At 42.8% G+C, this 23,215-nt stretch overlaps 1 protein-coding gene across 2 annotated transcripts; it reads left to right on the forward strand.

Annotated features, from left to right (window-relative positions):
- The first annotated feature begins 805 nt into the window (after positions 1-805).
- LOC5519388 lies at positions 806-21,833 on the forward strand. Of its 2 annotated transcripts, none has more exons than XM_032364234.2 (21): positions 806-1,096; positions 1,163-1,288; positions 1,872-1,975; positions 2,176-2,271; positions 2,617-2,736; positions 7,465-7,608; positions 8,462-8,587; positions 8,768-8,890; positions 9,048-9,167; positions 9,263-9,415; positions 9,971-10,093; positions 10,175-10,348; positions 11,521-11,712; positions 11,802-13,108; positions 13,254-13,407; positions 13,591-18,134; positions 18,265-19,165; positions 19,243-19,701; positions 20,163-20,453; positions 20,640-20,828; positions 21,612-21,833. In XM_032364234.2, the coding sequence occupies exons 1-21, from the start codon at positions 954-956 to the stop codon at positions 21,725-21,727; spliced, it is 9,705 nt and encodes a 3,234-aa protein (XP_032220125.2). In that variant the 5' UTR covers positions 806-953; the 3' UTR covers positions 21,728-21,833. The 2 variants fall into 2 exon arrangements, with proteins under 2 accessions (XP_032220125.2, XP_048586946.1); XM_048730989.1 differs by having other exon boundaries at positions 19,354-19,701.
- The last annotated feature ends 1,382 nt before the right edge of the window (positions 21,834-23,215 follow it).

Below are 23,215 nucleotides of genomic sequence, written 5' to 3' on the forward strand. Positions count from 1 at the left end.
AGCTTTCCAAACCTGGGAGCTGGATTTATTTATGCTTTTCATTTTTTTGCTTATTCATTTGATACCCATGAAGCCCTGTAGGGTACGACACATGGTTCCCAAAGTCCAACCATGTTTGCATTAGGCGTACAACAAAAACGCTTGTGGGGCTATGGTGGGCGCTATTTGCTTTTGTAAATTCTGTAGATCCTGTACCGAGTTGATTGACTTCTACTTCCGTAAGCAATGTACACATAAGAAAGGTCTGCACGTACAGATTGACCGCTACAGCCGTCATGAAGTAAACAAAACAGAAGAATTTAGTTATGTCATTAGACAATACGCAAGTCAATGGAATCTACTTCTTAAGAGCTCAAATCAGGGATATATTGTCAAAGATAACTCTATGTATTATCTATAGTATTATTCTGAAAGTCTCGTAGAGCTCCAGGCTAGCTTACAGCAAAGTACCCTGTATTATACTGTCACAAAATGGCAGACTTTTATGCTTTAAAAAGCATACATATACAAAGCTTTGTATATTCCGATTAATCTTTTCAATATTACGTGGTTCTGTTAATAAATATGTATATGGGAATGGACTAAATAGAAAATTAGTGATATTGCGTTTCTTGGTCTGAAGTCCTTTTTTAATCCGCGTTAACTAAATAAAAAAGGACTGTGTATGCCCATGAGGTAACTTGAGCTCGCTTATACACACTGATTAATTCAAGCATGGCACGGTACTAGTATTAGACTACATTTAGCCAATAGGAGTCGAGTATTTCTACGAAGGGTGGGACCACTTACCAATTATAAGAAAGGACACAGCTCACTCTGAAGGTATAACTCTAGGGATACGCAGTCTCATACAGTTCAAAAGAAACGGCTTTAAAAACAGGGGTGTTTGTTCTAAAGAGAGCAAAGGGGGGGGACGAAAAAGAGCTGATCGAGTTCAAACGATTCCTCTGCTGATGGCGTCTGGTCTAACTTTGGGAGTCCTGTGTTTTGCGGGGTTCTTGATCAATCTTTGCTACACCACGTCGATATATTTCCCACATGCCCTACATGTCCCACATGCCTCATATGTGATAAACAACGGGCTCACACAAAATGGGTAAGCTAGCTATGTTCTAATAATCCTCCTTTTTGCGCGGGCTAATTGTGTGTGTTCTTATCCCAGACAACACGTCTGCGAGGCGAGCGTCTCCCGCACAGTAACACATTCAATCAAAGTACAAACGCAAAAGTATACTACGACATACACCAGATGTGGCCTATTCCTCTGGTGGCGCTGTAAGAGAGTCAAGTACGGTTTGAATGCAGTAGCGGATACATTGGTGTTTCTGTGGGGTTATTAGAACCGGCCTTTTTAAGCAAAATGAAGATTGATTGTTTAGAACAGACAACTGAGGTCTTGGAAAACTTTGATAAAGTTTCGAAAATTAAGCACCTTTGAAATAATATTTCAAATAATATTCTAGGTGTGCCATTGTTGTGGGTCTGTCCACCTGAAGTATCACAGAAATTGTAACAATAACCCACCTATACTCTCGAAAGCAGCTAGCTGTACTAGGGGCGGCTTCACAAATCCCAGCTTTTAGAACCTTCTTATGCAAGCACTATAAATTTAGAATTATTAGCAGACAGCTTTACCTTTTTGGGACGGACCTTTAGATATTAAGGGAAAGGAGGGGGGGGGGGGGGGGGGGGATTGGCAGATAACCAAAAGATATTGGAATTCCGGTTTGCAGAGCAAAAACAAATTCTGTAAACAGGAAAAGCCTCAATGAAAAGTAAGAACAAATAGAATAGAAAAGAGACACGGCACAAAGTTTAACCAAGATAAATCCTAGCATTCCACTCAAAATAGCTTCTATTTTCTTTCTCAGGCCAATTACACGGACGTATTACAAAGTAGCAACAAAAACCGAATATGGTGTCAGTCTGCACTGCTGTGACGGATGGAGTAAGACTGGAAGTGACTGTAGAACACGTATGTGTATTCTAAAATAGTCACTACAGCGGCACGTAAAAGTTCTTGTGAAGGTTCGGCCATCGCGCAAGGGATCAACTCGAGGATAAAAGAGCGTCTTTTTTTCGTCCCGCCAAAGATCATTTGCACGGTTTTCATAACTTGCTTTCTGAGCATGTTTTTATAATGCCTTTTTTTCCCGTCCCTTTGTTGTCCTCTAGCATGGTGCGGCCAAGGGTGTAACCATGGCGGAATTTGTAAGGGAGGACATGTCTGTTCCTGTACGTCTGGTTGGCAGGGAAACTCGTGCAGCGATGGTAAGTGAGGAAGTTAAGGTATATTTAAGATCCCTTAAAGTCAATTGATTTCGAATATAAGTTTAGTATTTTAACACTAAAAAAAATTATAAAATCACATTGCTAGCATACGAAAATTTCTCCACCTAAAAATCTGATCGTAAATCTCTGCACATTGAATGTATACACAGAAAGATTGCACACTGAAAAATTGTTATTATTATGATCCGATTTTATAAATTATACCATGGCACGGGGAGATCCATTGTTTTCGAAGCAATCTATCGAAATCTAGGCATTAAATTTCTCTTAGCAAACAATAGAATACGAGGTAAATACGAAGTGCTATTACTTTTGATTAATCAGATGTCGACGAATGTAGCAACACACCATGCCAACAGATATGCAGTAACATACCTGGGTCTTACGCCTGCGGATGTTACAAAGGCTACCAAAAGAACCCAAACTACCACAGCAAGTGCGACGGTAAGGATTCACGATTTTAGGAGATGCAGTCACTTCAAAACTATGCATATCAAGAAAATTTAATCAAAAATTGTCGCGTTTGAGGTCACTTCCATATAAGAAAAGAAACAGTGACTGTGACCATCTTTCAATGGAGAAAATCTCTGGGAAAAAAACTGAGATTCCTCGGTACCAGACACCCAAAACGACAACGTTTTCTTCAAGATAAAAACTAGTGACGGAAAAAATGATGATGAGGTTGATAGTAACTATGATATTAATGATGACTAGTGGGCACCCGTGAAGTATTCACATAACGTCTTTCCCCGCCTATCAGTGGCTTAGCGAGCGTACAATCGATCCCCTTCTCCTCCACCACTGTCGAAGATTTAAAACAATGTGAATTTCTGTCAGTACTTGCGTATGGGCGTATTAGTTTGATCATTGAGAGTTTTTTTTTATCTCTGGCCTTGCAGTGGTACCTCCTCACCTACCCCTTCTTTAGGTGTCGAAGAGAAACACGGATACATTCTTTTTATATTCAATTTTAGCATTAAATATAGGGAAGGGGGGGGGGTGCTAAGTTGGATATTTTTCTGGTTTAAAAATTTCAACCCTTCCCCAGTCTAAGGCAAAAAATTAGTGACCCTCCCCCAAAAAAGGTGACCAAAAATAATGGCCCTACCCCAGAATAAAAAAAAGCTAAAAAAACGTACTGGTCACTTTATTCGAACTATACTCTAGCAGGAGAACATGAGAAGGAGAGTGTATTATGCAGTGAGACAGCGAATGATCGCTAAAGGCTATTTTTAGAAACATCTTGGCGGCCAAGTCTAGTTAGGAAATTCGCATTACCATAACAATTCGCGATGATAGGATTTGAATGTGGCCGCCAGTACGTGATTTTTTTCAATCAGGCTGGAATCCATGTAAAATTAAGTCATTTCTCACTAAAAAAGATATATGAATTAATTATGTGGTAGTTTATCGGATAACTTTCAGCAAAGGAATGAAACTCAGGAGAATGGAAAAAACCACAGGTAGCCCAAGCTTTTTATTTGTCCCTATTGATGTTACGGTAAACATAGGGCGAAAATCAAAATTAGTGAAAAATAAAAAAACAACTTGTTAAAAAGACGTGCGAATGATCGCTAAGGGCTATTTTTAGATCGAGTGTCTTACGTCGCATAATATGAGCCAATCAAAAGGCCGCTTATATAAACAAAATTTTGCCTTGCGAAAATGGCTGCAATAGCAGAGGAAAGTAGAAGTTCTTACTGCTTCTGAATCGGAGTCTTCAAACTCTGAGAATGGAAGTAAGGAAAGATCTAAGCCCTCTGAAGGTAGCTCTTCTTCGGAATTCAGTAGTGAGGAGAAAAAAGATAACAAAACGGTTGGAAAACGAAAGCGAACATACGCTTCCACCGTCTCGAGGAAAAGCAACTCTAAAAATAAAATAATACTAAATTGTTTATAATCTCTGTGTGTTAATTTCTCCACAATGCTGCCTTTATCATTTAGTGATTATTATATTAAATGTATTTATTATATATATTCTCACCTTTTCAAGAAATGAGCCTTAATAAACAAAACTATAATACATTTTTACAGAATCCCTCACCCCGCAATTCTCCACAAGGCATTCGTAGGAACAAATCGCTTTATAAATGTTGAATATTCATATTGTAACCCAGATCCTTATGAGAAAACGGAAAATATATTGGCAGGTATATACAGAATGGTATGTTCAGTCAGAACAACATGTTTATGTTCTATTGCTTTAGTAAATCTCTAAGGGTATAAAATTCGACTAGTATTTCTAAGCGGGTGTCTTATTTTTTTTTTCAATTGTTATCTCTTACGGTATAAAAATCGACCAATTGCTATTCCTAAGGGGTGTTGAACACTTTTTTTTCCAATTCTGCTATCTCTATCCCTTAGGGGTAAGAACTTCTGTTGACCCCCCCCCCCCCCCCAGTTAGAGTGCATTAGTGGTAAATACCCTAAAGTGTATTTCACAGGTTAATGAAAAACACTCTAATCTGTGAAACACTAACTGATAGCTAGTTGAATTTAGTAGTTAATAATAGCTGGTGATACCATAGTAAATGGTGATACCGTTCACGCAAAACAAGCCTGGTAGGAGGCAATCTGTCAATATTACTAGTAAAAGGATCGTGATAGATGGTATGATTTCTATTAGTATCAGCATGATCGACAAGCCAATCGACAAGCCGACAAGGCCGACAAAACACAATCCAGGATCTGTGGACAAAAGAAAAATATAATAAGTTTAAAAATTTTTGATAATCTCTTCCTCTATTCCCAGCAGTCCTTTTCGTAATGGTTGGTTCCCAAAACAGGTGTCTTTTTAAAATGTGTACTATTAATGTACTGAGTTTAAAATGTACCTACAATAACAATAGTTTTCCGTGGTATGTACTCTTATACACTACAATATTCTTCACCTCATGATCAAAATTTACCGCGGAATCTGTAAAAAAGAACACTACAATATTCGTCATCTCATGATCAAAACTTACTGCGAAATCTGTAAAAAAGAACAATGCAACATCAAGGTTCCACACTCCCCCACACGGCAAGAAAAAAAATTGCTAGTACTAATTTTCCCCGGTAAGGCAATCGTGTGCAAAATTTGCGCACTAATTTCGACGCTCCCTCTCACGGCAGGGATCGCTTTGGCTCTTGTCAAATCTTCGCAGCCACAGGTGCATGGGTATGATTTTGCGTTCGCGGGGACGAGGCAATTTTGACGGTTGCCCAATTCATTGTGGCCAAGCATATTTCGACGACAAAAAGACGAATATTCTGCCAGATTCCTTTGCAATGGAAAATCGTGTGGCGCTGAGGTTAGGGCTGAATGGACTCCAACTATCTGTGAGGAGTAAGGAGTGTGTGAGTGAGTGATTTGAGCGCGATTAAGCGGGAGGAAGTGTGTTTTTGAGGACGGAACGTGAGGTATGTCCAAAATTAGTTTCCTACCTTTCACCACAGGCAGTCCAAGCTCATTGTATGTAATTTGACACTTATTTCCGAATTTTTTGCTTTGCAAGAGCAAGAAAAAATGTACTCGTAACAAAGTTTGAGTCCACTTATGAAGAAATAAATAGTCCAAGGCTAGTGAGAAAATGTTTTTTTTCTCTGTGGCTAAAAGGGGTCAGAAATTAGGAGGCATATGATGACAATGTAGGAAGACTTTGAAAAGCAAGCGTCTTTTTCCAACTTCTCGGCCGCCATTTTGGATTCCTTGAGACAAAGTTAATTTTTCCCGCCTGTCATCTGATTGGCTAATCCGCGCGTCTAAAAATAGCCTGAGCCTAGGAAACGCCGTGACACCTATATAATACCAGAATGTGGGGAAGTTGATTGCCCCTACTTATGAGCCCCTGGCCGAACAAAATGTTTGAAAGGGTAAACATAGTTTCCAAATACTCAAATCCTGCCAAATTGAAACCTTTTTAGGAGCAGATAAAGCCAAATTGGTTGCTTCGAAATTAAATATTTAACCATGGAATTCCGTGGTTACACATAGGACAGCGAAGTCCGTTAAGAATAAGAGAGGTCCAGGGAGCGAGCACAGGTAGCCCAAGCTTACTATTTGTGTCGAATTATGGCTTCATTTACACGTACAAGTTTTCACCTTACTTTTAAATGAAATTAATTGAAACTGTTACCGCGTATTCTTGTTGTTTAACTAACCATCGTACCGAGTTTGAGCGACTTTCGGTGGGTTTAAACCCTTTTCCATTGACCCCTTTCAAATAGTAAGCTTGGGCTACCTGTGTACGTTTCCAAGCCCTCACTTATTCTTAATGCATCTATCAGCGGCTTTCCCTGGGGTGCGATCCCCGGTAAACAGCCGGGGATTGAGGGGCGTTTGTTGAGATTTGTAAGCAAAACTTGCTCGAGGGATGCGGGGATTTTTCAATTTTTGTGCGTAATGCCGATTAGCCCCGGGGACGACCCAGGGAATTTGTTTGGTCAGCGGTAAATCAGACAAGAACGTGTGGGCCTGGCTTCCCGCTTTTTGCGCTCGTGTCTGAAGATCGTCGTCGACCATAATTCGTCGTGTAGTGATTCAAAGAAAAAATAACCTGCTAATCTAGTGGCACTGAGATCCACTGAAATCCTTTCTCGTACATTGATACAACGAGGAAAAACATTTTACCGTCCTCTAAGCGAAAAAAAAATGAAAAATAACGTCATTACAATCTGTAAATTATCGTGGCCATCATCAAGTTGCAAAACGTTTCGTTGAGGCCTCAGCAGTGATCACACTGTGCAATGCACTATGAAATCTTCTGTTGTTAAGATTCACCAAGAAAATTCTACCTGAATTGATCTCTGGGGTACGGGATTTTGTCATTTTTTTCCCTCCCTGCCCCCGGGGGGATTTGATAAGTTTTGTAAGGGCATTTTGACAAACTCCCGGGGGAAGCAGCTGATAGATGCATAACTGGTCAATGGTGATGATGAGGAGGATGAAAGTGTTAATCACAATGATGATGATAATGATGATTAGACAATGATGATGAAAACAATGGTCTTGATGCTGCTAATAATGATAATTGTTGCGATGGTAATGACGATGATGACAATAATTTCGATGTTATGATGATAATAATGATTTTGGGTAAGGTGCTAATTTTAATTATGGCGATTTTGTTTATAATAATGATTATTCTTATCTGTTCTCCATTGGTTAACGATTGCTGTCATCTGCTACAGATTTTGACGAGTGTGCGATGTCACCGTGCCGCTGCGCCAATCAGAATAACTTCGGATGTAACGCAACATGCATCAATACAGCTGGTAGCTTTGTGTGCAAATGCAGCAAAGGCTACACGCTGATTAGAGGGACCATTTGCCAAGGTGCTTCACTTATCATATAGACCAGGCATCCCTTTATTGTTTTTGACCGGGTTTTTCATGGTGCTGGGCTCGAAACGTAGAGATACACAGGATACCTCAGTTGTACAGGCTTTTCTCTTCTCAGCCAAAGGCGGCAGTGTTCTATCTTCGGTCAGGTCAAATTGGGATTTTCTCACCATAAAACTAGAGAGAATCGCATGTTAATACCCTTGGTCATAGTGGATGCGACAACGGCTATGGCTAGGACGGAGTGACCGAGATAATACGTTAAAACTTGGCGACAAATTCCACAATAGTTTCGATAAAATTACCTAAACTTTATATTCAGGAACAAACATAAACCGTAAACTTCATTTCTACAATAGGAAACAGAGAAAGGGGAATTTATACTCCAACCGACCCAGACCGTAAAACTGTGCTCGCCAGACCGTAAAACTGTGTAAAACGTCGTGTTTTGGCGGGAAACGGAAAACGGTGGGAAATCTATCAGACCGAACTCATTTTCACGTGCAGCCATTCAATTATCAAATTAATTCATTGTTAATTCCTTCGCCTCTAGGTCTTAGTTGCCCGTATGGAGTTAAGATGATTGAACTGAATGATTTGTGTGACTCGGTTTTTGGAAGGCGATAAACGATCAGTGTGATTGGCCTGCTTTAAGTGGTGCGTCAAAATAAGAAAACGGTCTAAGAGTGTCAACTAGTTTTCAAGAATGACAAAATCTTAAACTTTTCGCATATCATATCTATGACTGTGTTGCCACCTCAGCGAATCCCGGCTGTGCCTGAGTTTTCGCAGTATTTAGTAGGGGAAACAACTACGTTTAGATATTTTACTGCTCGTTTTTCTTTAGACATCGATGAGTGTCTATCTACAAGCACCAATACATGTCCAGGGAGGTGTATCAATCGTCTCGGTAGCTACACCTGCGACTGCCCTCGGGGATACACTTTTGATAACAGCAGCCGTAGATGCATCGGTAGGTTTGCAGTATGAATTATTTTTATATGTCATTGGTTGAATAATTTTTACTATAAGAACGTAGTTAGTCAGTGCGTCAGTCGGTCATCTATTCAGTAATTCATCCATTTAGTCAGTCACTCAGTCAGTCAAACAGTCAGTCCGTCAGTCAGATATTTCACTTTTAAATACTCTCTAGATATCAACGAGTGTGAGCGCAACAACGGCTGGTGTGAACATGACTGCATCAACATTCTCGGGACATATCGCTGTCGCTGCCGCGATGGATACAAACTTGACCCCAACAGACGAACATGTCAAGGTGAGAGGTGTCCATTTTGCAGATAATTGACAGGTATCTACCTAAATCTGGTATGGGAGGATTGAAAGAATATGCCACGGTCAAAGAGCATTTTACTCTCACCAAGCGCTAGATAGCAATATATTAAGGCATCTGATCCCTCTTTCTGTATTTGCAGATTTGGATGAGTGCGCGTTGTTCAATGGCTGTGAAGCGATCTGTAATAATACACAAGGGAGCTACCACTGCGCATGCTTGAACGGCTATCAGCTGAATTCGGACGGCTTAACTTGCTCAGGTAAACACTTTTAACAATGAGACAAAGTGCTACACTTTTGTTTTAATAAAATTGCACTTGAAACCCTTACTAAGAAAAACAGCTTTTTAAAAAAGACCTCGACGAGTGCTCAATCCAACACGTTAGCGGATTACGTGGCAACGCCTCATTGGCTGACTGCGAGCAGGTCTGCGTGAATGTGATTGGCTCGTTCACATGCGCCTGTAAACGAGGATTCATCCTGAGGCATGATGGGAAGACATGTGAAGGTAATAATAACAAAAGGAAATTTAGCCCTAAATCAGAGCGCTTTACACTCTAGAAATGCAATTAAAACTAGCTAAAACAACTAGCCTGTTCGCAGGCGTCTACTTGTTGAGCTCCATCTTGCTCCATTTGGGGAAAACAAGGCCTAATTGCTGCCGCGAAACAATCATATTGCCAACTCAACCCAACTGTCAATTTCAAGTTGTCAGCAGATAGAAAAAAGACCCTGAGAAAGGCTGTGCAACATGACTACTCATCTTTTTATAGAAGAGCCAATTTCCATTCGAATGTTATTAAACCTTTATCAGACCTTTATTAAAGGGATATTATCAGCTCTCAGGCATAATTAGTCAAAAATAATAAAACTATCTTAATGTATGCAAAATAGTAGTCCTGTATATGCTAGTATCCATTACTTTTTAGGCGACTTCTATTTTGGAACTATTTTGCAAAGTTTGTAGACTTTTTGTTAGAGAATATTTAACCAACCTCTGGTTAGACATTATTCAACAAACTGCTGTGCCAGGACACCAAAAGGGATTGATATTTTTTTTCAGATATCGACGAGTGCGATACTGGGCTACACAAGTGTGAACATCAGTGCAATAACACGTTCGGATCCTACAGCTGTTCCTGCTCGCCTGGCTTCGCTCTCGCAGACGACAAGAAATCCTGCAAAGGTACAGAAACCCCATGATATCGATATGCTAAGTGAAAACCATGAATAAAGTGATTTCTTACTCTTCTTACTATTCTCTCAGGACTTCCCTGTGTGTCGATTGAAGCGCCTTCTCATGGCTCCATGAAATGTAGCGGTCATGTGACTGGCGCTAATTGTTCCTTCTACTGCTCCGCTGGCTATGAGATTGCAGGCTCAGCATCAAGGCAGTGTCTCTCTAATTCACAGTGGAGCGGGGCGAGGGCGACGTGCAACGGTGAGTCTACAAAGGAACACTGCATGCTAAATATGATTGGGTCTTCTGTAACAACGACAGTAGACTGTAGTGGGGGCGGTACAGGTACCGGGCTTTACTTCGCTGTTACAAACTCAAGGTTTACAAGATCTGACTGCAGCTTCTACCGCACCCCCTTTTATATGGTCCTATAACGGCGTCCCCTAGGTAATCCGACACTAACAGCCATGGAAAGCTTTTAGCTCTGTTTAGATAAGGCTTCAGCCAATGGGCGTCCGAGGAACGAACTCCCCCCCCCATGGGTGTGTCGGTTTGTTACCCTTGGGCTACCGTGACTTACGTAATGTTTACATGTTGCTACTGACTACGGTTGTCACACACTAACTTGTTACACTGCTAGTGCGCATGGCAAGATACACACATGAATATAATGATTCACAAGATTCCAATCATTTTTGCACTCAAACTCTTAAACCGTACTAAATCCTAATTTCGTCGACGGCCAGGTCTGAATCCTACACAGGGCAAACCCTGTGTGAACTCAGACTTTACTTTTCTTCCTTCGTTAAGAAGCGAGAACCGAGAATTGGTGGCCAAATTCCGATTGTCAAATACCCCTGGAAAAGGGACGCGCTACTCCTACTTTTCCAGTGGGTCAAGGGTCAACTTTTTACTTTTCGCTATCCTATTTCATAGGAACAGCTAAATTTACTTTGTTTATATAACTTGCTTAAACAAACAGACGCCTTTGTTGAATAAACAAAGGAAGGTCGGTGTTTAATTGAAGTAATATATTTAGTTGTCAAAGATGACGTTAATCTATATTTCGTTATTTTCCTCCGTGGCACTTCAAATATGAGTTGTCTGAAGATAAACCTTGGAAGAAGTACCTTGGTCATTCGCTTTATTTGAGAAAAGATGATGCAAGCAATACTCTATACCAAATAGATTAGTTGATGCTTCAAACAACAGGTTCTTTTATAAAAGGCCAACTCAACAGTGTCAGGGGTCTTACCTCTTATTGTGTTGTTGTAACAATAGGGAGCTATTTGAACTCTCATACACGTTGATATAATGCTTCTATTAATATCATGAATCATAATGAATGACAAAATACATAATCTGTATGTTACTCAATACAGTGCTTCTACTGTTTTTGGCGCTTTAGTATCATATCCACCCTTTCCTTGCAGCCATGAGTTGTCAAATTCTTAGACCTTCGCCACACACCTTCGTCACCATGCCGTGTCCCAGATCCTTGGGGTCCCTGTGCAATTTCGAATGTGAAGATGGTTACTATGTAGAGGGTGCAGCTAACGCGACGTGCAGCGTGGACGACATTACCGGAGGAGTGAAGTGGCGGACCTCCTCATTCACTTGCACCGGTGAGTCCGTTCGGATCAAAAGGCAAAATGAAATAAACAAATCCGTCTTTCATAGTCTTTTGATCAATGAGTTTTGATTTTTGTTCCAGAATCTACGTCGTGTCACCCCAATCCATGTCTTCATGGCGGTACATGTGTGACCTCTGGACTTGCTGAGCAACGCTGTGAGTGCGAGGAGACTGGATACGAGGGGAAGCTTTGCGAAAAGGGTCGGCTCAGGATTCCTGTGTTCCCCAAATTGGAAGTAAACAAACAGTCACGTGTATTGCACGTGTCTTCGCCGCCAGTACGTGAGCTACGCATTAACATGAGCTCACCCTCCGGTGACCTTAACATACTACCCAATGTCACAGTCATCACGAGTAAAGCACTTGACGCCAACTTCACTGTCACTGCCAGACGGCCAGGGCTGCACGTGATCTCATACCATGTGACCGGAAGTGACTCAGATAGTTTTACTACCCCGGATGATAGCCTAGTTTACGTGAACCCGGATATGAGCAGCAACTTAAGCGTGTATGACGTCACTCACACGAATAAACGAAGCTTTCCGATTGGATGCCATCAACTTCAAGAAAGTGCATTCGTATGCAATGCGCAAGCCAAACTGGTGGCTACCGCGGAGTGGAAGATGGATGACGATACAGGACATTACGTAACACAAGGTATTGTGCACATGCGCACACACAACACCTCGGTACCAGTCTCTCTCACAGGGTTTGACCTTGGTAACCTGGCCAGAAAGAGTAAGGAGCACATAACATACATCCGGGACATGCCAAAAAGCCTGCCCGACACACTAACCTTGCGTCACCATGACAACTGCACCAAGGTACCCATGAAGCCAGAATATTTAATGCAACTCATTAGTGACGACGTGTTACCGCTGCACTATCTCGGCTCGGTATCACAGGCGCTACCGGCCTGGTTGAATCTAGAGATGGACACGAACACAGGCTTTGACGTCAGAAATCTGATGATTGACGTTAATCACGCGACAGGGGTTTGCTCCGGGTTGCCATTAGCAACAGCAGCCACGTATTACCGACCCAGGGTCGGGTTTAAAGTACAAGTTGACGATGAGAATGCGCGGTTCACTGCTAAAGATGGCGTGTGCTTTGCACATGATGTCTGCAAAGGGGGAGCTTTCGTCAAATTCGCCAAAGACTCACAAGAAAAGCTGAGTGGACTTGACATCTTGAGACAGATGGAGTCAGTGGGCTGGAAGACGCGCCTTGCCGCGATTGGCGTGACCCGGTCAGCAATGACGTCACAACAATCGCTTTTTGTCAAGGCTGCTGTGAACGCCCAGCTCCAGAGTAATGATGGGAAGGCACTCCGTGTCACTATGGAGACGGAAGGGGATTGGATGGTAACGTCAGGGTGTTTTGACAAGGTGAATTTTAACATGATCTTACTAACTGGTAGTTGAATCTATTTGCAAGATATTTTAGGTCTTGCATTTTTAAGCTTGTTTTTACATAAACAGATTTTTTTCTTTTTTGCCATGTAATGATCATCGCATTTGTTGATGTTTTTAGTTACTAAACCGTCGCTTTTCCTGCCCAATTAACGGTACTATGACTGGCAAAACTACGTTGACCGCATCTATGCAGATAGCAGGCGCATCACCAGGAAATAGGAGTGTAATAAAGATTACTGGAAACAATGTGACAGGGTCGTTTTCTCTCGGAGGTGGGCGCACATATCATATAAGGCATTTAATTTATTTAGATTGCAGTCTGTGCGGTTTCAGTGGAAATAGAGAGTGAGCGAAGTGTATGGCCGCGGAGAGAATGGGAACGAACGATGGAGACAGAAGCAAAAGAAACGCTTGCCCGCACTTATTGTCTTTTTAACTGCTGTGTTTTACTGCAGGGAAAACCACTAACAAGATATCGAAGCAATGTGAGCGCATAAAAGGTTTCAAGTTTGTTCTTAAGGCTACAGAAAATCCCTTTAAAACAGCTGCTGAGCTTCGAGATTCTGTCATACCTTATGTTAACCTCCCAGTGAGCGTCGACCTGCAGTATGACATCACAGGAGGAGAGAGGACTGGGCTGATTGGTACTTCAGACGCCCGCACCAAAATTGGTGGTCTTAAAGGACAGATCGAGTTTTGGTTCAAAATGATTTTAACGACTGTTTCTGGCATGATTTTGCCCTCTGCGCCGCAACTCAGATCAAATTATGGTGAATGGATAAACACTTACACGTCTGTCCTTCAGTGTGTAACCAATGCATCGACAATAGTCAATTCATACAGCGGGCTTGAAAGCCAGATAGATGGAGTAATATCTTCGATAAAAAAGATGCAGATTGGAATATCTAACTTGTTAGAGCTGTCAGCTGAAATGAGAAGAGAGCTTTCTAGAATCCCAATAGCAATGGGTATTATCAATCAACTGAATGCGTTTGATCAAATTGTGAATGCATCCCGGACGATTGGGATTACTTTGGTTCGTTCACCAGTCCGCCAGCGTCTTACAGGCCTCGTTCTTAATCTGACTGCGCAGGTTTGTCGCGCACGTCTGTGTCTCCGAGGGGTCGAGGCATCTGTGGACTTTAATACCGGGTCATGTGACTTATCAGACAGCTTTATCCCTCACCACAGGAAACCCAACTGTTCAGCGTGGGTATTGGGCCAAGTAAAGGATGAGTTAACTCTTAGTCACGTGATTACCATGACACCAGGGGATCGTCTCTATGTGAACAGCATCTCGGGAGCAGCAAGAATACAGGGCACAGTGCGCATGCTTGGAATCCAGCAAAGTGCATTAATTGACATATCACCATCCGGGACCTTGAGCTTTAGTATAAAGGGACGATTGGATGGTCAGTTTCAGTGCACGTTGGATGCACGTGCTAATGCTGACGTAGGTGATTGGCCTGCACTTCTGTATCACGTCAGTGGACGGCTTGACGACCAATCGGAGCTCGTTCAGCGTCTGCAAGATGACGTCAATAGCTATGTAGAGAGCATGCGCGAGAAGGCACAGAAAAGACTCAACGGCTCAGAACAAGCTCTGGCCTCGGCACAACAACGCATGCTCGTCATAGAAAACCTTCACAGAGATAGAACGGCTGACATAAAACGCGTAAAACGCTGGCGCAGACTGAATGAGACCGAGCTTCTGAGAATCCGCGATAAGTATTCACAAGCGAAGGAAGATTTCAACCAAGCTTTAGCCGGTTATAACCATACGCGATCAAGCTTGTACTCATGTGAGCTATCCAAGTGCGGATATGTCTGCAACAAGACGTGCGTCCCTGACATATGCTGGAGCCCTGTGGTGATATCTTACGTCAAGCAAAACTGTCACGCCAAAGACATCAAGATTAATGTAACGCGACCTAAGCAGATGTCCGAGAAAAGGGAATACTACACTCAAACAAAAATTAAGATTATCTCAGAATCATGTAAGTCATGGGAAGCAGCTTTCAGTGAGGGTCTCTTTTGGCCTTTCTATCAACCAATTGGACGAAAACGCAGAAGCTCGGAGACGCCAGGGAATGATAAAGAAACACGCATCGTGCACGCCAGAGACATCGGCCACTCTATCTCTCGATCACCTCGATCTGTCAACAAACGCTCAACTTCCGAACACAAGGACATTAATGAAATTCTAAAGCGACAAGTTCCCGCACTTGATAAGAAGTTTGACATTAACTACATTTTACGTAAAAACATCGCCAACATAAGTAAGACTTTTGATTTGACGCGCGCACTTCACGAGTACACGCGAGTCCTTGACACCTTTAACGTAAACCACGTGATGAGAAAGGCGTTTCCTGGGTTACGTGAGGACTATGACGTCAATAGGGATTTGATGGAAGCTATTCCCGCACTGAAAATAAGCTTTGACCTGGATGCGCTACTCAGGGACTCGGTGCAAAGATGTCGACACACAGGGAGACCGGTACGTGTTGATGATGCACTCAAGAGTGCGTTTCCTGAAAGACGCGTAACCAGCATTGATAAAATCATAAGTCAGCGGTTTCCCGCCCTGCGCATGTCCATCTCCTATCTTATCAATCAACACTTGCATGACATGTCGTCATTCAGCCTCGACCAATTAGCACTTAGAAACTTCGACGTCAGCAAAGTCGTTGGTCAGGCTCTGGGTGGGCTCGATAGCAGCTTGGATATAAACGCACGGTTAAAGAAGAATCTGAGAGGACTGGGACCAGATTTCGACCTCAGTCACGAGATAATGTCACGTGTCACCCGGCCACGTGATATCGACAGGCTTGACGTGATGCAAGTAATCAAAGACAAGACTGCGCAAGCGCATGAGATGTGTTTTGAGAACCTGACGCGATTGCTCATACCGAAAGTCGCGCAAGGCTTTGATCTTGAACAACTAATCAAAACGGGTCTACGTAAAGCTGTCCACGTGACCATCAACGAGTCAATGCTTGCAAACCTTAGCGTGGATTCCATTTTGAGGAAAGCAGTTCCTATCAAACTCAACGTGACGATAAACCAGATCATACTTGAGGCGCACCCCGAGCTCAGCACCCCCCTGGACCTGACTGAACTACTGAAGGGATCTGTCCCGCTTTTAAAGATGTTCGGGGGGAGTATAGACATTAACAGCCTCATCAAAGGCTCGTCGCCGAAGTGGTACGATCTAAGTCTTGATATCGACAAAAGTCTGAAGGCAAGGAACCCAGCGCTACGAGGGAGCCTGAGTATAAGCAGTCTGTTGAGTAACGCAATCCGTCACGCTGTCACGCCAGGTGTCGATGACGTAGTATGTCACGCTATCACGCAAGCTGTAGACAAGTCGCTAAGCATCCAGCGTGTCATCGAAAGCAAAGTCCCGCTGCTGACAAAACAGAAATTAGACGAAGCAATCTTCATTGCCCTTGAAAGATTTAGAGATGACAAAACACAGAAGGATTTAAAAGGTTTATCAGCGAGAAAGAGGAATAAAAGATTTTTGTTTTCGGTTATATCTGGGATTATCAATGGGTTTGCAAGCTCCGGGTGTAAACAAAGTACACACGAGTGGGATGGTCCAACCAAGAAACTTAGCTACACGCGCCTATTCTCAATCATGGAAGTCATCCAGGAAGCTGCAAAGGTATTCGTGTGTAAGAACGGAAGTACGGTAAATCAGAAAACTAAAGGCTTCGAGAACCCAACCCCGTGTTGCAGGGAGGACATAAAATGTGTAAAGTTCTTGGAACCTGAGTGCGTAGTTGAGAACGAGGCGTGCATCAAGTGGCAGAAGAATAAATTTGAGCGCGAGTGGAAACAGATGAATGGAAGTCTATTTCTTGAGTATATAGAGCTCACAAAACAAAGCTCAGCAGTTGACCAAAAGGTCGTGGAGCTCGACAATTTGAAATTACAAGAAAAGATGCTTTCTACTGAATTGACAATACTTGAGGCAAAAAGGCGACAGACGCGGGCACAGATGAAAACCATGAAAACATCTCTCGCGAGAATGCAACAGATCCCAGATGTTAGGACTGGACTTAGGCTGGGTAAACTAACACAGAGTTCGCCTGGACTTCCTCCGGTGAGGGTGCATTCCATGTCGTTTGACCTCACCACGGGCATTGGAACAAGCCGAAGGTTCCTTGCAAATGTTCAGCTCCAAACATCTAAACGAAATTCAAGTGGGAATTTTGTGCTTGAACTTGATGCTCTCAATTCTTCGATAAGTATAGCGACGCCGATCATTATACGTGAGGCACTCGGAGAAACCCGTAGAAAACGTTCACTCGTAGACACACCCGAAGCTAACGAGGACAAAGCACAGCACCAGGTGCCCGACGCAGAAAAGTGCCAGTTTGCTCTAAACGCAAGTCTGTTCTTCTTTGAAGTCATAAATTCGCTATCTTCTGTCGTTAACTCAACTTTGGAGATAGAGAAAGGATTAGAAACGGAATTCGAATCATTTGACAGTCTCCATACCTACCTAGAGAGCACTAATTCCTCGGCGGTAAAGGCGTACCAAGACATGATGTCCCAGTACAAGGACCAGCGACTTGAGCATGCGCAGTTGCTCTCATGGAACGAGACCTTCGCTATGTGGAAGGCCTATACCGAGATGTTAACGGAGGCACGTGGCTTCAAGGCATGCGCAGGTACCGCTGACTGCATAACCGCGGTCGCAAGTGAGCTAATGGAAATCTACAGCATGTACAATAATGACAAAGACGTCAATAAGGTGATAAGCTTGATTCCCGAGGTTGAGAGAGGACTGGGCTCTATCATAACCAGCAACATGTCTCTGTCTGACGTCCGAGAGACACTTGGTCAGCTTGAGGTCCTTCTCAACAGCAGCATGGACTCGAGGCTGATCTGTGCAGATAAACCGAGACTCTTCAACCAGACGATTTCACGATGGACTGTGGAGGAGGGAGAACACGTGGTGTTGGGCTGTGAGGCGCAGAGCGTAACCAAGGTAACCCGGGGCAGGGGGAATGCGGGAGAAATGTTAAACATAGTGATGATTGTGTTGATAGGATATTTGATCATTTTAACTAGATTGCGATGGCATTGTAATCTGATGATACTACTATTTTTTTTAAAAGGTCATCTACACGTGGCGAAGGGGCGATGAAGTTGTGCAGAAAGCTGACCACGGAACACTAGAACTTCCATCCATCAAGAGATCTGAGGCCGGTATGTACACATGCGAAGCAGCGAACCACAAAGGGTCAGCGGAATATCACTATGAAATCATTATCGAATACAAGCCTGAGCTCTTAGAGGAGCCAATCAGCTTCAAGCTTGCCTTATATGGTGGTAAAGGCGCTACGTTCTCATGTCTGGCCACAGGCAACCCTCAACCCCGGGTGGAATGGTATTACAGGCCGCTGTATTCCAAGCTGTCATTCAAACTACCTGATAACGACAGCCGGCTGGTCTATATAGAGCCTGATGACGTCATGAGGTCGGGATTCTATTACTGTGTGGCCAGCAATAGCCGCGGTAGAGTCGTCAGTGAAGAGGGGAGGCTGGATATCTTACGGAGCAGGGGGGCAGTTCCCCGTATGGCCGTGGTCTTTAACGTCACTGCTTGTGCCCAAGATGAGGAATGTAACCATACCCTTCCCTCAAAACTTGGTGCAGCTGACATCCACACCTTAAAGAGCAACATTAGTTCCACCACAGGTGTCCTTACCACCCAAGTCAATAACCTCAAATTTGCCCGAATCACCGATCAGCGAGCATCTATTTTCTTTGCCCTTACTGGGCAGGAAGCTGAGGGAGACGCCGAATCTGCGGAAGAGATATTGACAAGCTTCTCGATGCAGAGATTAAATCTAGTAGAGAGAGTACAGCGCCTGCGCAGGCGCATGTCAAACGGCTCATTCACGCAAGATATGAAGAGCTTGGGACTCAGGCCACTTCCAGACACACTACTTGTTTTTCATGGGCAGCCTCTTTGTGAACATGGTTGGTTTTTACATAAAAATGGCTTCCTTTGTGGTAGGTGAAATGCTCCATGTCAATTTATGTATGAGGGCGTAGAGGATTGAGTAAGTGTGTTGTTTCTATTTCCCCAGTTGTGTGTCCTCGAGGGATGTACGGGAATTCAAAGGGCGAATGTTCACCCTGTCCCACCGCCACTTACCAAAACCAATCTGGCCAAGCTAGCTGCGTCCATTGCCCACCAGGCACATACCAGAACAAGTCTGGGCAGGAAGCTTGTAACCAGTGCCCCCCTGGTACCTATGGAAAGTCCGATGGCATGTGTACACTTTGTCCAACAAACACTTACCAAAACAAATCTGGCCAAGCCAGCTGTATTTATTGCCCTAATGGTACACACCAAAACCAGTCTGGCCAGGAAGGATGTGTCGAGTGCCCGCCTGGAAGTTATTGGAAACCCGATGGCATGTGTGCCCTTTGTCAAAAAGGCACTTATCAAAATCAGTCTGGTCAGACGACGTGTATCCAGTGTGCTGCAGGACTGGTGACGCAAAACACAGGGACAACGCACATGAATGGTTGCATCGCAACAGGTACCGCGTTTATTGTTATTTATTCTTACGACTGTGGTGTAATCATAATAGGTACTACAGTCACGAGTGCAAATATCGAAACCCAATAGGGGACTTGCGCTAAGAGATCACTCACATGGCTTTTTGGCTGGCAAAAGAGAGCGCGCTCAGGCTTTTAGCGGCAAAATAACAGCAACAAAAAGCAACTTATTCAACGCTTACGAAATAAGCCAGAATTTTTTTTTCAGAAAGGGTTTAGTTTCATTTAAAGATTTTATTTTTTTACCCAGAAAGGTCATGTGACCTCTTAGCGCAAGTCCCCTATTGCTCAATACAGAAAATATTTTCAACATTGAATTTTGATCAAACGAGAACGGTGATTTAAAAAAAAGATATTTTGGCAGGATTTGTTCTTGCACTTTATTGTGCCATTAAGGCCAATATTTCGTTTACAAATATAACGCCATCTTATTCTTTTTCAGGTGCCAAACCACCCCCCGCACCTTTGGGCCTTATCACAACTGTAATTTCCCCGTCATCGGTAAACCTTATATGGTTCTCATCTTCCGCGGCCAAAGTCACGCATTACAACATCAAATACATCTCCAGCATCCTGTCTGGTCAGCTAACTGTATCGGCAAACGGTTTTGGCTATCAGACCTATATGCTGAAGGGGCTCACAGGTCTCACATATTACACCGTGCAGCTGTACTCAGTGAATAGCGGTGTCGTAGGAGGGTACATTTCAAAGTCTTTCAAGACACCTGAAGGAGGTAGGTAGATAAGGTTTAAAGCTGACTTAGTTTGAATAAATGATATCATCATCATCACCATCATAATTTTCACTACCACTGTCACATTGTCATTGTGCACTGCAGGCATAGGCTGTTCGGTGGTTTTCTTCTACATTTTTGTATTATATCCACATGGTACATGCAATAACTGTTACTTTTCTCTAGTCCCAGGCGCTGCCCCCGTTATAACAGCCACCGCACCTGTCAACCCTACAGCTGTTAACGTTACCTGGCGACGGGTACCCCCACGGTACCAGAATGGTAACATCCGGGGATACATGGTGTACTACAAGAAGAGCACAGAATCCCAGTACCACAGCAAGACTGTCAATGACGCCAACTGCCTCAGTACAGGTAATCCGCACAACACAAGTACCCCACACAACACAGGAAACCCACATAGGACACAGGCAAAGTACAGATAACCCACACAAAACAATTAACCCACACAACACAGGTAACTCACATAGCACACAGCACAACACAGGTAACCCACACAGTACAGGTAACGCACATTGCAGAACAGGTAATCCACAATCCACATAACACAGTTTCCCTCGCAGCACAGCTATACCCGCGGGTCTTTACGGGTCACCCGCGGGTCTTTACCAGTCTGATCGTTCGCGGTATCGTTCGTGTTTGTAGTTTCCTCATAAAACGCGCAGATTTGGGGGTGGGAGGGAGGGAGGGGATGATGAGGGCTTTATATTTTAATGTATAAAAAGGTATCAAAGTGTACTTTTAAAATACATTACTCGCGGCTAAAAAACATTAAATTCGCGATTTTCGCGATTTCAGGAAATTCGCGAATTAAGACTCGTGAAAAATAATGACCGCGAAATTTAATTTCGCTAAATATAATGGATATAGAAACATTGATCACAGAGATTGGAGGTTCTATTGAAATCTCCTAGTGAGGACATTTAACGAAATTATCGATAATGGCTTGAGGGGCAAGAACACTTTTCCATTACTATAAGACTGACTTTTAAAAGGGACAACGGTTTTGTTTCAATATATTGGTCCTATTTCAGTTGTTTGCTAACTTCATTTTTTTGTAACAACGAGAAAATAAAGTCACGTGAACTGGGTCCCCCTGGGTATGACTATGTTTTCTTTTTTTTGTACCTTATTCAGTACTCGCTGGCCTGGGGACTGGATCGGACTACTGCATCAAAATAACCGCCTTCACGAGTGTTGGACCGTTTGGAGGCTGGGACCAAGTGCAGTGCACGATGGTGCAGCCGATGTGAGACTGTGGCGAGCTCAGGAAGTTGCAGAAACCCGAAGAACATATAGTGGTATAGAGTTAACACCAAGAGTTTGTAGTGTTAGGGGTTATCATAGTACAGTTATCCATAAAAAAAAAAAAAAAATACGAAAACGAAGGTACTTGCCCATCTACATAGAAAACGAATTAAGGTAAATCAATAGTGTGCTTGAAAGACATATCTAATCAAACAAAGGGTATTCCAAACATATAAAGGATTTTATATAACCAACTAAACCATAAGATTTGAGCTTTGTGTAATCTCGGTCCCGGGCCCACGCATCTTGTGTCAGCACTAGCACAAAGTTTGGGATCTGAAACTAAGATAATAATGCAAGATTTGACAAATATTTGTCAAGTAATTTTGTAGGCTCACCTCGTGTGGTGAGTAGTATAGATCACGTGGCACTCTCGGTCCATACGGAAAGTTGTATTACACCTGGAAAGGGCCCAGACTCATTTTATGCAAGTAAGTTTTGTACCTGCCTGTTTTTTTGTTTTGTTTGTTTGTTTTCTTTTTATCGTGCACACAAAATGTCTAGACTTTAGAGGGGTGCCAGCTGTTTAGTCTTGGTGTGTAGATTAACGGGCGGGTAGGGAGTTATGGGAAAATCATTCATCCCACAGGCCAGCGCGCACCCCATGCTTCCTTCCTACATTACCTTGCAACCTATGGCATGACCTGCGTCTTTCTTAGTCTTGTGCGATGAACCATGAGCCACTTCGTAATAAACATATTACACAAGTCATGACAAGAAATGTTCAGAAATTTCGCTTTGTCTTTTTTTGTTTGCATATTTTGCGCAGACTTTAATTTTGCGTTTTTGACAAAATCAGCCTTTCCGAAGACACTTAAATTTCGCGACTCTTTTTTTTAAAGGGGCACGATTTCATTTCATGTAAGGAATATTAAATGTTTGTAGTTGCGCGAATGATTCGTAATGCGCATTGTAAATTATAACTAATTTCGCTTTTTAAACGCTTTGCTATTTTTTTTTTCAGTTTCTTGGGTAAGACAGTCCATAATAACTATAAATATTATATTGCTAGGACAATAGAGGTGACCTTCAAAGTTTACCCAACAGCCACCAGAATTTTCCCAGCAAACAACTGAGGCTGGTTAATTCTGCATGTCATTTTCACAGCAGGGTTACCTAGTATTCAAGATGTCTTGCATAGGAAGCCAAACATGTCAAGCCTTAGAGGGTAGTGGAAATAGGACATGAAAAGCCTTAGAGGGTAGTGGAAATAGTGCATGACAAGCCTTAGAGGGTAGTGGAAATAGGACATGTCAAGCCTTAGAGGGTAGTGGAAATAGGGCAGGTTGTAGACCAGTATTTTATTCTGAAAATATTCTCTCTAGATCCATTTGTTCTACTGAAAATATGAGAAAATTGCAAAGCCTTTCATTTGATCTGCGTTGCGGCTAGTTGTTTTGTGCTTTTTCCATAGCTAAAGCAATTGCCGTGAA

The sequence above is a fragment of the Nematostella vectensis genome, chromosome 8, assembly GCF_932526225.1.
Source record: "Nematostella vectensis chromosome 8, jaNemVect1.1, whole genome shotgun sequence".
Lineage (NCBI taxonomy): Eukaryota > Metazoa > Cnidaria > Anthozoa > Actiniaria > Edwardsiidae > Nematostella > Nematostella vectensis.